The following is a 13353-nucleotide window of genomic DNA, read 5'->3' on the forward strand; positions in this document are numbered from 1 at the left end:
CAAAAATAATTGCCCCAGTACTGATGGCCAAACTGTTCTTTGAAAAACTGGAATGAATGCATAGAGCTACCAGTATCTATTTCACTGCAACCACAACAGCATTAACCATGGAAAGTTTCCCTCATCGTGGAATTAAGGTTTTCCTTTGGTCTCATTCTTGTGAGCAAGAAGAGATGAAGGATATCGCCATGTGATAGGCAGAGATTTAAGCAGAAAAAAAGAAACTCTCACTCGGCAAATATAAAATCAGAAGCTCAACAGTACACAAGTAGGTAGTCCAGGAGACCATGTTACCGAAGTAAAGGAAGGTGAGTGGAGACAGGAGACACTGGCCATCTGCAGCCATCAAGTCCTAGAACGCCCCACCGATAGGTTTGATTATGCATTGATTTGGGGAACTTAAGCTCCCACTCGAATCACTTTCTTCAGCTTCTAGCCTTACTTCTACTTCGGCCTGCTAAATAACATACTCTTTTATTGCTGATACACAAAAATCTGCCTTTCCCGGCTTCACTTTGGTGACCTTTGTCCAAATGACAAAATATACAATTTGAAGTCATTACTTCACAGAAATGCAAGAGTGACCTTTTCAAAGCCTGTGACAACCATCCAGTCTGTCTTCTGCAACCCTGAGATGCCATGGGAGAAGCTGAGTCACCCAAGGCTGGGCTTTGCTGAAGTCAAGGGAGCCGGTCAGATCCCACACCCCCACCCTGCCTCTCCTCCTCTCAGCCTGGAGCCCAGAGATGAGATCAAGACCCGCCCTCTGGTTCTACTCAGAAGTTTGGGCCCTAATCCCAACTTACGTATTGCTAAATTTCAGAGGTAGTTGCTTCTGGGTTTTTTCCTCATAACGCTTTGCTAAGAGGCTCAAGAATTCAGTTTTGAAGACGGATTCAAGCAAACTGTCATACTCTTGCTCATGAAGAATAAAAATGTCATCTTGCATAGTACTGCAAAGAGATTAGAAAGACAATAAAAGTTGCACTTTTTTTATTCCATTTTTCCCCACTTATTTTTCTTTTAATCCTGTAAATCAGTACGAGGCTTCTACAGTCTTTCTAGAATGTGGCTCAAAATGGACGATTCCATATAAGTTCCATGTTAGTAGAATTGATGAGACGATTGTAGCAGTCATGATAAATCCTAACTTAAAGAATTTTAAGCGCAGTTATCAAAAGGGAAGCCGACGTCTTGGGCTTCCTATGCAGTCATTATTAGGAGCTCCTGGGTATTTGGTGCCCTGCTTTATGACGCATGTCCGGTGCTGCTGAATGTACAAACACCCCACATAGAGACACACCAGACCAAACTCGCTTAGTGTACAAACAGCAAGCAAGCACATCCTCACATCCCAGCTAATGAATTTCTTGGGGCAGGGAAAGAACACACCTTTGCGAGAACTGCATGTTTGGTCAGGGGTAGGGCTGTGGAGAAACTCATGTCTGGAGGGGTGAATGGAAGGAAGACGCTGAGGCAAATCCAGTCCTGGGGAAAATGCTTAAGGGCAGTTGGTGTGGGAGGTGGTGGCGATTAGACACACCTCTATCCCCAGGCCCAGCTAGACTTTGTGGAAACGATAACACACATATAATTGAGAATCTTTATTCCCCAGCTGTTAGGTGTAGCGCTCAGTTGAAGGATGCCATCACCCCAAAGGCTTCACAATATACAAGGTTACAATTACCTCCAAGCACCACTGTCAAATATATGACAACCCTCTAAAGAATGACATTTCACAAGAGATGATAAGTATTTTCCCAGGTATTAAAACCGAAGTAAGTGAATCCTGCTTTGATGAATTGACCACAGTTATATTTTAATCCCACCAAGTACAGGAAATATCAACGACATGGTTCTTTTAGTAACCAGAGCTGAGCTGTGTCATGCAGGAGCTGTGCCCTGCTCTCGGGTCCCCTGGTACTGCTGCACCAGTAGAATTACTGTGATCTGACAAAGCCAGGTAGTGAGGCCAGATAGTGGGGTGCAGACAATCTCTGAGATGGGCATTCTTCTTCCTGTAGATTTTGCTCCATCTAAACTGCATCTCCTGAGGTCTCTCCATTCAGTCCCATGAATATGACAATTGACAATACGTCAATACGAATATGACGTTCAGTCACATGAGTATGGGATGGGCAGTCCGTGTGTGGGGCCAGAGGTTTTCCCTGGGCAGAGAGAGCCTTGGGGGACACTCCGAGGCATGTCAGGAACCTTCTGTCTCTGGGCTAAGTCAGGACCTGAACCTGACTGAGCCAGCAGCTGTCGCCACAGCCTCGCTCCCTGAAACCTGAGCCCCTCAGTCTTCCTATAGGAAAGGAGATTGGTAATCCACAAGAGAAAAAAGGCCTAAGGGAGGACCACAACACAGCTGGAATTTAAAGACACAGAATAGCAGCATAAACAAACCACAGGGGAGGAATGAAATAAACTAGCAGCAAAACACCATCACCAGGGGAAAGGTACTGGCCCCTCACAGCCATGGGTATTGCAGGACAGCTCACAATCTCCACTATACCTCCTTGTTGAAGATGGGTATGCTCAAGAGTTCTTGGATGTGATGTCAGAATACTTTACAGTCATTTTTGGACACATAATGGCCAGTTGAATGGAGCACATGGTTATTATTATTATCTCAAGAGTTTCTTTTCAAACCTCCCTACATCACAACCATGCTTCCTACACACTCTTGTGTGATAGTGGGGATATAGGTTTTTCTGTTGTGATGAAGACCCTGACAATCGGTGGTTTAAACAACATAATGTTTTTATCTGTCGTTCAACAGCATGTGCAAAAGCAACATTAAGGGCCACCATGATAGTTTTACAGTGCCCAGCAGCCAGGCATCCACTCCTACTCCTTCCCTTTACAGATATGACCAGGAAGTTGTGCAAGTCACTTCCACTCATACCTCACTGGTCAGCACTATGTCACACAGTGACACCTAGTTGCAAGGAAGCTTGGGAAATATAGTCTTTGGGTAGGCTGCCACCCATTAATATGTGAAGGAGAGAATGGGTATTGCAGGACAGCTCACAATCTCTACTATACCTCCTTGTTCACCAACCTTTCCAATCTAGGAATTGGAATCTGTTCTTAAAGTTTGAGAGTAATATACTTCAGAGGGTTGAGACCACAAAGTTATTAGCGTTTTCTAATTTCTAGGAAAATTCTGGAATTGTTTTAATCATGTCAGTTACAGCAATTCAAAACTCCAAAGGCACTTACATAAAAGCTGCTCAAAACAGCTCTCCCAAGTCATTTGGAATTAATAAAATTAAGTCCACGCATCCTAACCCAGGAATAAGAAGACTGCTGCATTAGTAAGGGAAGGAATGCAATGGGGAAAGAGTAAAACAGGAAGCACCATTTTCTGGTGTGTGGGGTGAGGAATGACATTCTTATATGGATGGCTTGACATAAAGCACTCTTTGACATGTCTGGACGTGTCTGTTTGCCTGGCTGTACTTTGGGGGGAACAGTGATTATTCAGCAGGGCTAAATGAGCCCAACACAAGTAACCTTGAGAAGTATAATGTGCTTCGATTTATTACAAATTTCATTACCATAAAGAAAAAAAGCAAGCAGGCCAGAGCTTCAAGGTCAATTATCAGCATGAGTCTGCAAATGAGGAGAGATTATTTGGACACTTTGACTTCCACCATCAAATTCAAAAGTCCCTCCCTTCCATGATCCAGGCATGAGAGTCAGTGAAAGCACCTTCATGCAGGCCAGAGTTTCAACTCACTCCCTTCTCAGCCCATGCTCCTAGATCTGGAAACAAAGCTTTTACATTTATTTATTCTAAGAAATCAGACTTATCCTTGGACCTCACCCCCGTCTTATTCATATGCACAAGCTGCAATTCCTTACAGATGTTAACACTGTGTATTGAAAGATCCCTTATTAGTCTAGTCCCTGCTTTGGCTTTCTACTTGTTTTTTATCCCCTCATCTCTGTGGTTTATTGTGGTATTGCTGACATCACCAGAAAATCTTGTTTTACTCACTTAACCAGTATCTTCTTCACAAAAATGTTAGTTACAAAACAGTCAGTGAAGTCTTAAAGGAGTTGTTGTTGTTTTTTAAAGCTGAGAGGGCAATTTCCTAGGACAGCCCTGCCTTTATGTAAGCCTTTATAAAAAGTTTTCCTGATTATGAAATACATGCTCCTTTTAGTGGACTGGAAAGCATAGAAGTAAATAAAGTAAAAATAAACCTTATTTTGAATTCTACCTCTCAGAGAAACCGGTGGCACCTGTTTGGGCTCATACTTAATTTCTCTTAAGTACAGATACAGGTTGTATCAGACCTCCCAGGAGAGACATCACCTGACCCCCAGGTGCAAAGGCTCACTTTAATCTTTGGTATCCCAGGAGTACCCTGGGTAACCTGTGTAGCACATATTTACTCGGGTGTCTATTCCCCCTTCCAGAATGGGAAGAAGATCCTGGAGGCAGTGACTATGTCTCATTCACCTTTGAATCCCAAGGCTGAACATAAGGTAGGTGGTCAGTTCAAAAATGGTGACAGTTTCCAGGTTCCCAAAGCTCTAAGGCCACAGCAAGCCAAGATTTCAGTAACGCGTCAGGTCAGCTAAGCAGGTGTGAGGCAGGCTGTTCTTACTGCCAGAGGCTTAGGCAAATAGGCAATGAAATATTCTAGGCAAGAACGTCGTGACCAGGGGAGCTGGAGCCTCTGTCTAAAGCTCCCTCTTACAGGTTGCTTTACCCATTACATACCAGGATTAGAAGAATGTACCGACCCAGACAGGCAGCCATGTAGCTTTTGGTCTGAGGCCTCTGGTGGTCAGCTATTGGAATGAGAAGGACTATTAGAAGCTTCATTGGAGAAAACCCCAAATAGGAGACTTTTATAGTACCAATCTCATCGCCTAACAACTGGGAAAGCAAAGAACATAGGCTATTACACCTGTGGCCACCGTCCCAGCAAATTGAGATTTTCAAATAAGAGCGAGGCAAGGTCAGTACTTGGACAAGAAGCAGCTTTGGAAGGAGCCTTCAAAAACTGATGCTTGGTCTTCTGTCAGCAGATACCCCCAGCCTCGGAAATACGATGTCTCAACTACATATCGATGCGTCATCTCCTGATAATCTCACGGAGTCCCCAAAGAAGGCAGAAATGCAGGCCTCAGTATTTCTGTCTAACTTTTGTTTAGATAAGGAATTTTCCTGTTCAAATCATCCTGGAGTCCCTTTCAACAACTGTACTCTTCATCTCTCTCTCTCTCTCAGCTATTGGGCCTATTCTATTTTTTATTCTTCTCTAAGTTAAATTTCTTTTAATTTCAACTATAATTCAACTAGATAAATTTCAGTATGTTTATAAAGGTCAAGACTTCTAAAACTATGATGTCTACTGGAAGATTAGAAAAAAACGTTTAATTATGGAAAATTTCAAATATATAAAAAATAGGATAGCAGAATGAACATCCACATAGCAGGTTTCAACAACAATCAATCACTATCATATTTATCTACATTCCCACTTCCACACACAAACTAGGTTATTTTAGAGCAAAGCATAAAATAGTATTTTATTTTATCCTTAAATATTTCAGTGCGTATCTCTAAAAGATAAAAGTAACCATAATACCATTATCACACCTAAAGTAATGAACAATACATCCTTCCTATCAAGTATTCAGTCATGTTCACATTTCCCAAATTGTCTCATAATTGTTTTGGTATGGTCGGTTTGTTTCAACAGGGAGCTGTGAGCCCATTTTGCTTTGACAGTAGTTATAAGAGTAAGAGATGGGCTGAAAGATCAAACTTGTGGGACATTGACAGTCTTAAGTAGAAGAAGCCATTAGGTGGTCGTTCCACCCAATAGTCAAGAAGCAAGCCTCATAAAGTCTTCAATACACACATAACATGTTACAACTTTTTCCCTGAAGATCAGGTCAACTGTAAAAATCTTTCTCTATACCTGTTGAATAATATTTCTGTTGAAATATTTAGATCTTTCTCTCTCTCTCTCTCTCTCTGGTGATCTGGTACCACAATCAATCTCTACTCTGGGTTTGACTCTATACAGACCATCACCCATCTGGTTGTACTCCTCACTTGGCTTAGATTACTGGCTTAACCCAACAGATGAAGGAAATGAGGGAACAATACTAATCTTGGTAAGAGTGAGGTTCAGCGACTGCAACATGCAGAGATCACAAGTTAAAATGACTCAGTCTCTCTTTTCCCCCCCACGAAAATAAAAAAAAAGAGCCAGAACAACTTTCAGGCCCAGTAATCATTGGTTGCATCCTCTAATGAGGAAAGGCCACTAGGACGCAAATGTCCAGACGATGAATACTAAAGCAGAAGCAGAAAAAGAAGGTGATTTTATCATAAGACATTGTATCCTCAGAGGCTGTGAGACACCCAAACCCACACCCCAAAAAACAGAAGGAAAAAATTGGGAGTGTGAATATCCCACACGTGATAAGCCTTAAGGACTTGATAAATAAGATATTTTAAGTGCCAAAGTGTGTGATACAAATGCAGACATGATTATTTATATGACTATTTATCAAGTACTCCTTGAGTTGTGTGAAGGTTGAAGACAGACTTGGGCAACAATAATAGGAAGAATAATAATCACTCCCAAGAGTAATGAGCACATGGACTTCAGAGCTGGGATTCCTGGCTTTGAGCCACAACTGCTATCAAGCATACACAGCACGTTTCAGCTAACCCAGCTTAGCCCAGGTATGGCTGGTATCCATGCCAGAAGAAGAGAAGCTTCCAGTTGGGGTCCTTAGAACACCAAGGGCAGTCACAACATCCAGTGAGGCAGGAAGGGTTAGGCCAGCAGGCTGCCCAGCTCAAGTTGTGACCCAGCCAGTGAGCCGAATGCTCAGGAAGACCTTCTGAAAACCAGACGGCGTCTGGAACTTTTCCTTGAAATCCATGGCTCTGAGACCTACCTGAGGTGGGGCTGCCAAAAGGCTGCTAAGGGACTCATCTGCTTAGAAGTTTTACCACATCCTGAGTTGAAATGTTTTACACACTTAACCTCACTGCACCACCTGGCCCTATATCAGGAAAATTGGGAACAGACAGATTCAGAAACCACAGTGACACAGGCAAGTGGATATAAGTTGAAATCTGCTTTGGATTATCACACTGGAGCCAGAATTTCCAGTCTGGTAGGTCAAACGCTTGCTTTTTCCTAGGAGCAGTGGTTTTGTTTTCTATGTGGAATAAGAGTTTAGAGGTGTCCCTGTTCCAGGAAGACATGTTCACAAGCAGCCAGAACATCACTGGAATGCAACAGCAGCCCGAAGGTTGCCTTGGCAGAGGCAGCAGTAACTTCAGAAGGACCTAGGGATGCTACTCAAGGAGGAAGCTACTGGGCTCGAAGGGGCCTCTCTTCCTCTTTTCTTAGCCTTCTTGGGAGGATTTCCTCTCATCAGAGGAAACTTAGTCTGGGAGGTTTTAGCATGGGAGGATTTAGGGACGTCTCCCCCACACACAGAAGCCTCTTTGCCAAAAGAAAGCCAGAGTGCTGACAGGAAGAACCAGGGACCCCGCCTGTGAAATTGGAGTTGAAGGAAGCATTTGGCGATGACTCGAGGGCTACAGATTATGGAGACAAATATGTACTCCCTCCTTGTATAAACAGACAGAAAAAAGCTTTAGGAGAACAAAGAAACTTTCCTTCTAGAACAATCAGAAGTCACAATGAACTAAAAAGCAATATTGATGACCTAATGGCCATCTCTGCTTGGGCCTTTGCCGGTGAAATGGGTTAGGTCTGCCACATGGCTGAGGTGGGCCTGTCCCTCCTTCATGGCTCCACTTCAGTATGAGCAATTACACTCTGTTTCATATACTAGGTTTATTTCTCAAATTTTATGGGCACAAAGGATATGAGTGTCTCTTGATTAGAGGAGCTAATCAGAAGGCAACTTTTTCTTGGTATTTCATTCCTGTCAGATCAGAATGCCTGAGACCTATGAAGGTCAGGTCTTCTTAGGGAAGAAGAGGAAATTCAGTTCTCTTCATCATGACTTTGACAGTTGGGGAGCTTGACCAGGTCTTTCTCCAAGCTGCGTTTGGATAGTAGATGGCAATGCTGCGGGCAGATGGGGCACACCCGCTCCCACCCCTTGCCACTCACCTGAGGGACACGGACAAGATCCTCTCCATCTCGATTCTCCGCTTGAGCACTTCCTTCACAAGGCCTTTGTCGGGGCCCTGTTTGACTTTTTCTCGTCCAATCAAGTACAAACACTTTGGAGTAAGAAGCAAGTCTCGCTTCACACCCTGGAAGGAGAGGTATTTTACGAAGGTGGTTAGACGTGTCAAAGTGACAGCTATCCCCACAACAGGCATCTGTTAACAGATGAAGGGAAGCTGCCTTGGGTAGCGAATTTTCACTACCTTTGGATGGCCATTCCACTTAGCATCTAACCATGTCGCTGGAGAGCAAAAGGCGACATTGTTAATAATTATTAGTCTGACAGATATGAAACTGATGAGATTTGACTCTCTTTCACAAAAATGGCAAACTCATACGGATCCACCTAAGGTATCAGGGCAACTGGTATAAGGGGACAGAACCGGGCAAACCAACACATATGGTGTCCCTAGCAATTATCTGTTACAGAATATTTCCTCAAACAGGGATCCCTTCTTCAAATGTCTGCATTTATATATCTTTTGAGTCCATGAAATGTTTACGTTTTTAAATTGACAAATTTTCATTTCAATTATAATCCTTAAAAATCAAATATAAACATACTTTGGAACATGTGGGTTACCAACCACCTTAGATCCAAACACCACTGAAAGGCCTAAGTACTCATGTTTGCATTCAAATCTGCCACCAGGGCCGCAGGCACCCTATTCGGGTTGTAAGGATTTATTTGGTTTCAGCAAAACTACATCATCCTTCTTGTTAATACTGTTTTTTTACTTCACTTTTTGCCTGACCAAAAACAAACAAAAAAAGCTCTTAGTGGATCCATGAGCAACTGTGGTTTTAGAGTTCACTTTTAGGGCCAAGATTTTATCAGGCAAAAGAAAGTGTCAAAGAGAAAAGAAAAAAAAAATTGGCTGTCCTTGCAGTGGCCATGTGACAGCCTTGCTTACTCATTCACTCAGAGAAGGGTAAGAACACTTTGCAATATTGCCTGATATTCTGAATCTTTTGACCCACTCATTTCATTCCTACCAATTTATCCCAAGAGCATAATCAGACAAATGCACAAAGATATGTGTGAAAAAGGATGCTTGCTGCATCCTTTGTAAAAACATAACATAGGAAAAAAAAAAAAAAAGAAGAAGCCCATTAAGAGTGGATTCACGAGGAATTCCTTAAAAATATAGTGAAGCATTTGTTGAATAAAACACTATGTAGCTAAGCAAAATAATTTATATTGATACATCTATTAGCACAGCAAGTTCTCTCTGGTACATTTCAAGGGAAAACACAAACAAACCAAAAACCCAGGACATAAACCAGCATGTAATATGGATCTGACTTTTGAAAACCTGAAATATACATATATATTTCTGTATAAAAAAAGTTCTAAAAGACACACACAAAATGTTAACACTGACTGTTTCTGGGTATGGGTGGCTATTTTTCTTTTGGCTTATCTGTATTTTCTAAATTTTTCTACAACGAACATGCTTTGTTTTGGTAATAAGAAAAGCCAACTTATGAGTTCTTTTTAAAGCTAAGGAATCTGGTTGGTGACCTCAGAGGCGGGTAGCCAGCGTGTACCTTGAACCTCCTGTCGTACTTGATCACCGTGTCTGCAAAATCGATCTTCTCCCTCTTGCCCACAAACTGCTGGAGTTCCGGGTGCTCTTCCATCCCGATGTAATCCCCAATGAAGTTCCTGTTAATGCTGTTTCTCCTTCTCTCCTTCTTGTTCAACAGGAGGTCTGAGGCTGCAATTCCCACAAAGGCAGAGAGGAGGGAGAAGGATCAATCCCCCAGAAAAAGGAGGACAATACTTACTGTGAAAATATACAGAGAAACTCTAAAGGGATGCAAGATTTTTAACACACGACGTTATATGCAAAGTAAACTCAACCTGTGACTTTCATCGACTCAAAGTTATTCTTGAGATTTGTTAAATGCATGAAACAAAACGACTAAAATACCTTCTTCCCTCATTTGGACGTATTTCTTTCGCGCCACAAATTTCCTCCATGATTTCTGTATCACTCGAGCATACCCATCGTACTTTCTCTCTCTCATTTCTTCTAGAAGAAATAGCTGTGAATGTAAAGCAGACAAATGTGAGCCAATTCATAAGACCTGAGCATCATTTTTATTTTTGGTTATTTCAGGGACACTCAGTTTCAGCCGAGGCTGCACATGGGAAGCAGCTTCTCAGACTCACGAACAAATGTGAAAAAATGATCAGTAGGGAATGTTGTTTATGATCATTACAACTTTTTTATCTACATATTTTTTCTTTTAACGAAAAACATAATGGAAAATAGCTGGATCTGCATGCATTCAGTTGGATCTTAATAACAGTGTCCTGCCTTGCTCATAATCTCTGTGAGAATCAAATGAGTGATTCAAAATTTATCCACTTATTCCCCACCTTGATCCAGAGAGAGTATTAGGTGGTTAGATCAAGAGAGTTGGTAGAGGCTGTTGTTTACTGCTACATATAGTCTCTTAATAGAATTTTCCAGCTTTTGCTGCTGTGGAAAGAGGGCTGCCCTACTTTCAGTTCCATGAAAGTATAGACTTCCTGCCTCAGAATTCTCCAAGGAGTCACTGGGGCAGAAGATAATAACCAGAGTGATTGGAGTGGGACTTAAGATGTGCTCGTTAGGACCCAAATTCACCAAGAGGAGCTGAAACTATTTTTTACGGCCCATATCAGACACAGGTAGGTCTTGAGACTCAGGCCATTTTAACGATTAATACTGATTGTTGCACCCCACTCAATGAAGCTCTGGAATAATGAAGATGATAGCAATTATCCTTAAGGTACTGACTCAGGGCCTACTACAGGTCAGGAATCATTCTAGACTCTACGTGCATTGTTTTCATTCGACCCCTCAATAGCTATACGAGCCACATATTTCTATTATCTCCAATTTACAGATGAGAAAATTGGAACAAAGATTGGGTGGGGCTACATAGTGAACCAAAGTCCTTCAGGCTCTGCCAGGCTCTTCTTCACTTTGACATATGGGTCTTGCTCTGTAAATCTGCTTTTGATCAACTTGCAAAATGGTGGGAAGTAAATTTTCTCATTCACCTAGGAAGTAGTTTACCATGACGGTCTAGGGAAAGAAAAATAGACCAATAAAAACATAAAGTAAAGATGATGAACAATCACTGCAAAAATGTTCCAGAAGTAAACAAACAAATTTGATTCAAAGGCAGCTGGGCTTGATTTGTTGTCTCTGTTTATCTGGGTCTATACTCAGGAGCCACATCTACCCTTCCTGTCACTCAAGTTCCCCTTCCACAGCCCCAGCTGTGCAAAAACAACATCTCAAAAGCAAAATACCATGCGAGGGGCCACTTCATTCTGCTGCCTACAGTGCCATATACAACAGGCATGCAGAACATATTTCTAAAAATAAAACAGAATACATGGTTAACAACGGGACAGAATGTTTAAAATGTGAGCCCTGCAGTCGCCTATTGTAAGAATATTCGCTGGTGCTTCTTATCTTGTGTTGGGCTTCTCATGTAAGTCTTGATTTCTTCTTCTTTCCCAGAACTATTTTGGGAGTGCCATTGAAAATACACTTGTGACTCAGAAAGGATGAGGCAAACAATTCTCCACTTCCTATAGACTATTTCAAAGATTAGCTTGGGTTTTAGGTTCTTTCCAAAAGCCATGTGGTTTGGAAATCAGGGAGGTTGAAGAAAAGAAGAAAGAGAGAAAAAAACAAAAACAATAACCCCATATCATGGACACATGGAACAAATAAGCAAAACCAAACCCTTTGGTGCCTGATGTCTAATGTGGGTTCTTAGAACAAATGGGTTATTTTGTATACTCAGCACATTTACTATAAAAGTCAAAGCAAAAATTGCACAGTGGATTATTAAAAAAGTTTTTATCAAAGGATTTGCCATGTCAGGGCTAAATGTGAATGGATGAACGATGGGGGAGAGGAGAGAGCAGTGGTGATGGTGTATGTATGTAAAAAGATGGAAGAGGAGTCAGGTGACGGTAATAAAGCAAAGGGAAGAAGATAAGGACAAGAAAAACCAAAAATAAATCTTCATTTTGGAACTAAAACCCCAAAGCTCAAATGAATCAGGGGAAAAAAAGTATGCAAAATATTCAGGCTGCTTTAACTACATGCAAAAATTTAGCAAATCAAAAAAGTAAAAGCGGGTATGAAACAACAGAGGAGTTCTGCATTGTACTGATAAATCACTCCATCCCGTTTTAGAAAGAACAGGAACTGTTCTGTGGGTTGCTTAATGGTGTATGACACAACATTTTCATTTTATATTTGGAAATGAAATTGCTGTGAAGCTACAAATAACTCAAAGTGGAAAATGCTACCACAAACTTTTCATAAACGGATTCTATCGATGTGTGCCATTTATTTACTTAATATAGTCTTTATAGTTCATAAAGCCATTCACTTACAGCCATTCTCATTTGTGGGTCTCAGGCTGATACTGTGGGGCAGGCAGAACAGCAGCTGCAGGCCCCATTCTAGAGGAGAAAACTTACCGCGAGTCCAGGATTTGCCTAAAGTCAAGTGTTTCCGTTATTACCAACACCAATAACCAGCAAATTCTTAGGTTATTTCCCCTGAATCAGATGACTAATTTTGCCAAGTTCACCATAGGCTCCTGAAATGGAATCTTGCGATTGTTAGAAGAACTTCAAGAAATGATGATGTCGAACCTGGTAAGTTCTAGCAGTATCTCCAACTTAAAAAGTAATGCCGTCATTCCAAAGCCCCAGAGCTAATGGGGCAGAACTGGGCTGTGTTGGATTTCTGCTCAAACTGAGAACCTTCTTTGGACACTCATTTGGCTCACAGTGACCACACACTCATCAGAAAGGATAAAGAAGTTCCTCTAAATTAATCTGTGGATGTCTAAGAAGTTTGTGAATTATAAAAATTTTTTAATTCCTTATCCGCAAATAATCATGTTCTGCAAACCCAGAGATTTCTCCTCCTACCTATTCATCTCCTCAAATTCCTTCCAAGGCTCCCTCACGTCTTCAAGATACAGTCCTGGGGATTCTCATTCCCAAGCGCTGCTCTGCCTTCAAGGAGGAAGCTTGGACCTCCTTGGTGTCACCCAGGTGAGGACGTAGGTTTACCCAAGCCTCCTTTGTGGGACAAAGAATTCCATTTTAGCTGAAGCA

The 13353-nt window shown here is 41.7% G+C and overlaps 1 protein-coding gene across 2 annotated transcripts in view; it reads right to left on the minus strand.

Annotated features, from left to right (window-relative positions):
• The window catches only part of MYO1E (myosin IE), a 171143-nt gene that overhangs the window by 22631 nt on the left and 135159 nt on the right, over nucleotides 1–13353 (minus strand). For both annotated transcript variants that reach the window (XM_081047466.1, XM_081047467.1), the window contains 4 exons: nucleotides 10139–10253; nucleotides 9753–9922; nucleotides 8142–8287; nucleotides 807–953 (listed from right to left, as the gene is read on the minus strand). In XM_081047466.1, coding sequence (XP_080903592.1) covers nucleotides 807–953; nucleotides 8142–8287; nucleotides 9753–9922; nucleotides 10139–10253 — 578 coding nt within the window. The remainder of the gene's footprint in view (nucleotides 1–806; nucleotides 954–8141; nucleotides 8288–9752; nucleotides 9923–10138; nucleotides 10254–13353) is intronic.

The sequence above is a fragment of the Rhinolophus hipposideros genome, assembly GCF_964194185.1.
Source record: "Rhinolophus hipposideros genome assembly, chromosome: 5".
NCBI lineage: Eukaryota > Metazoa > Chordata > Mammalia > Chiroptera > Rhinolophidae > Rhinolophus > Rhinolophus hipposideros.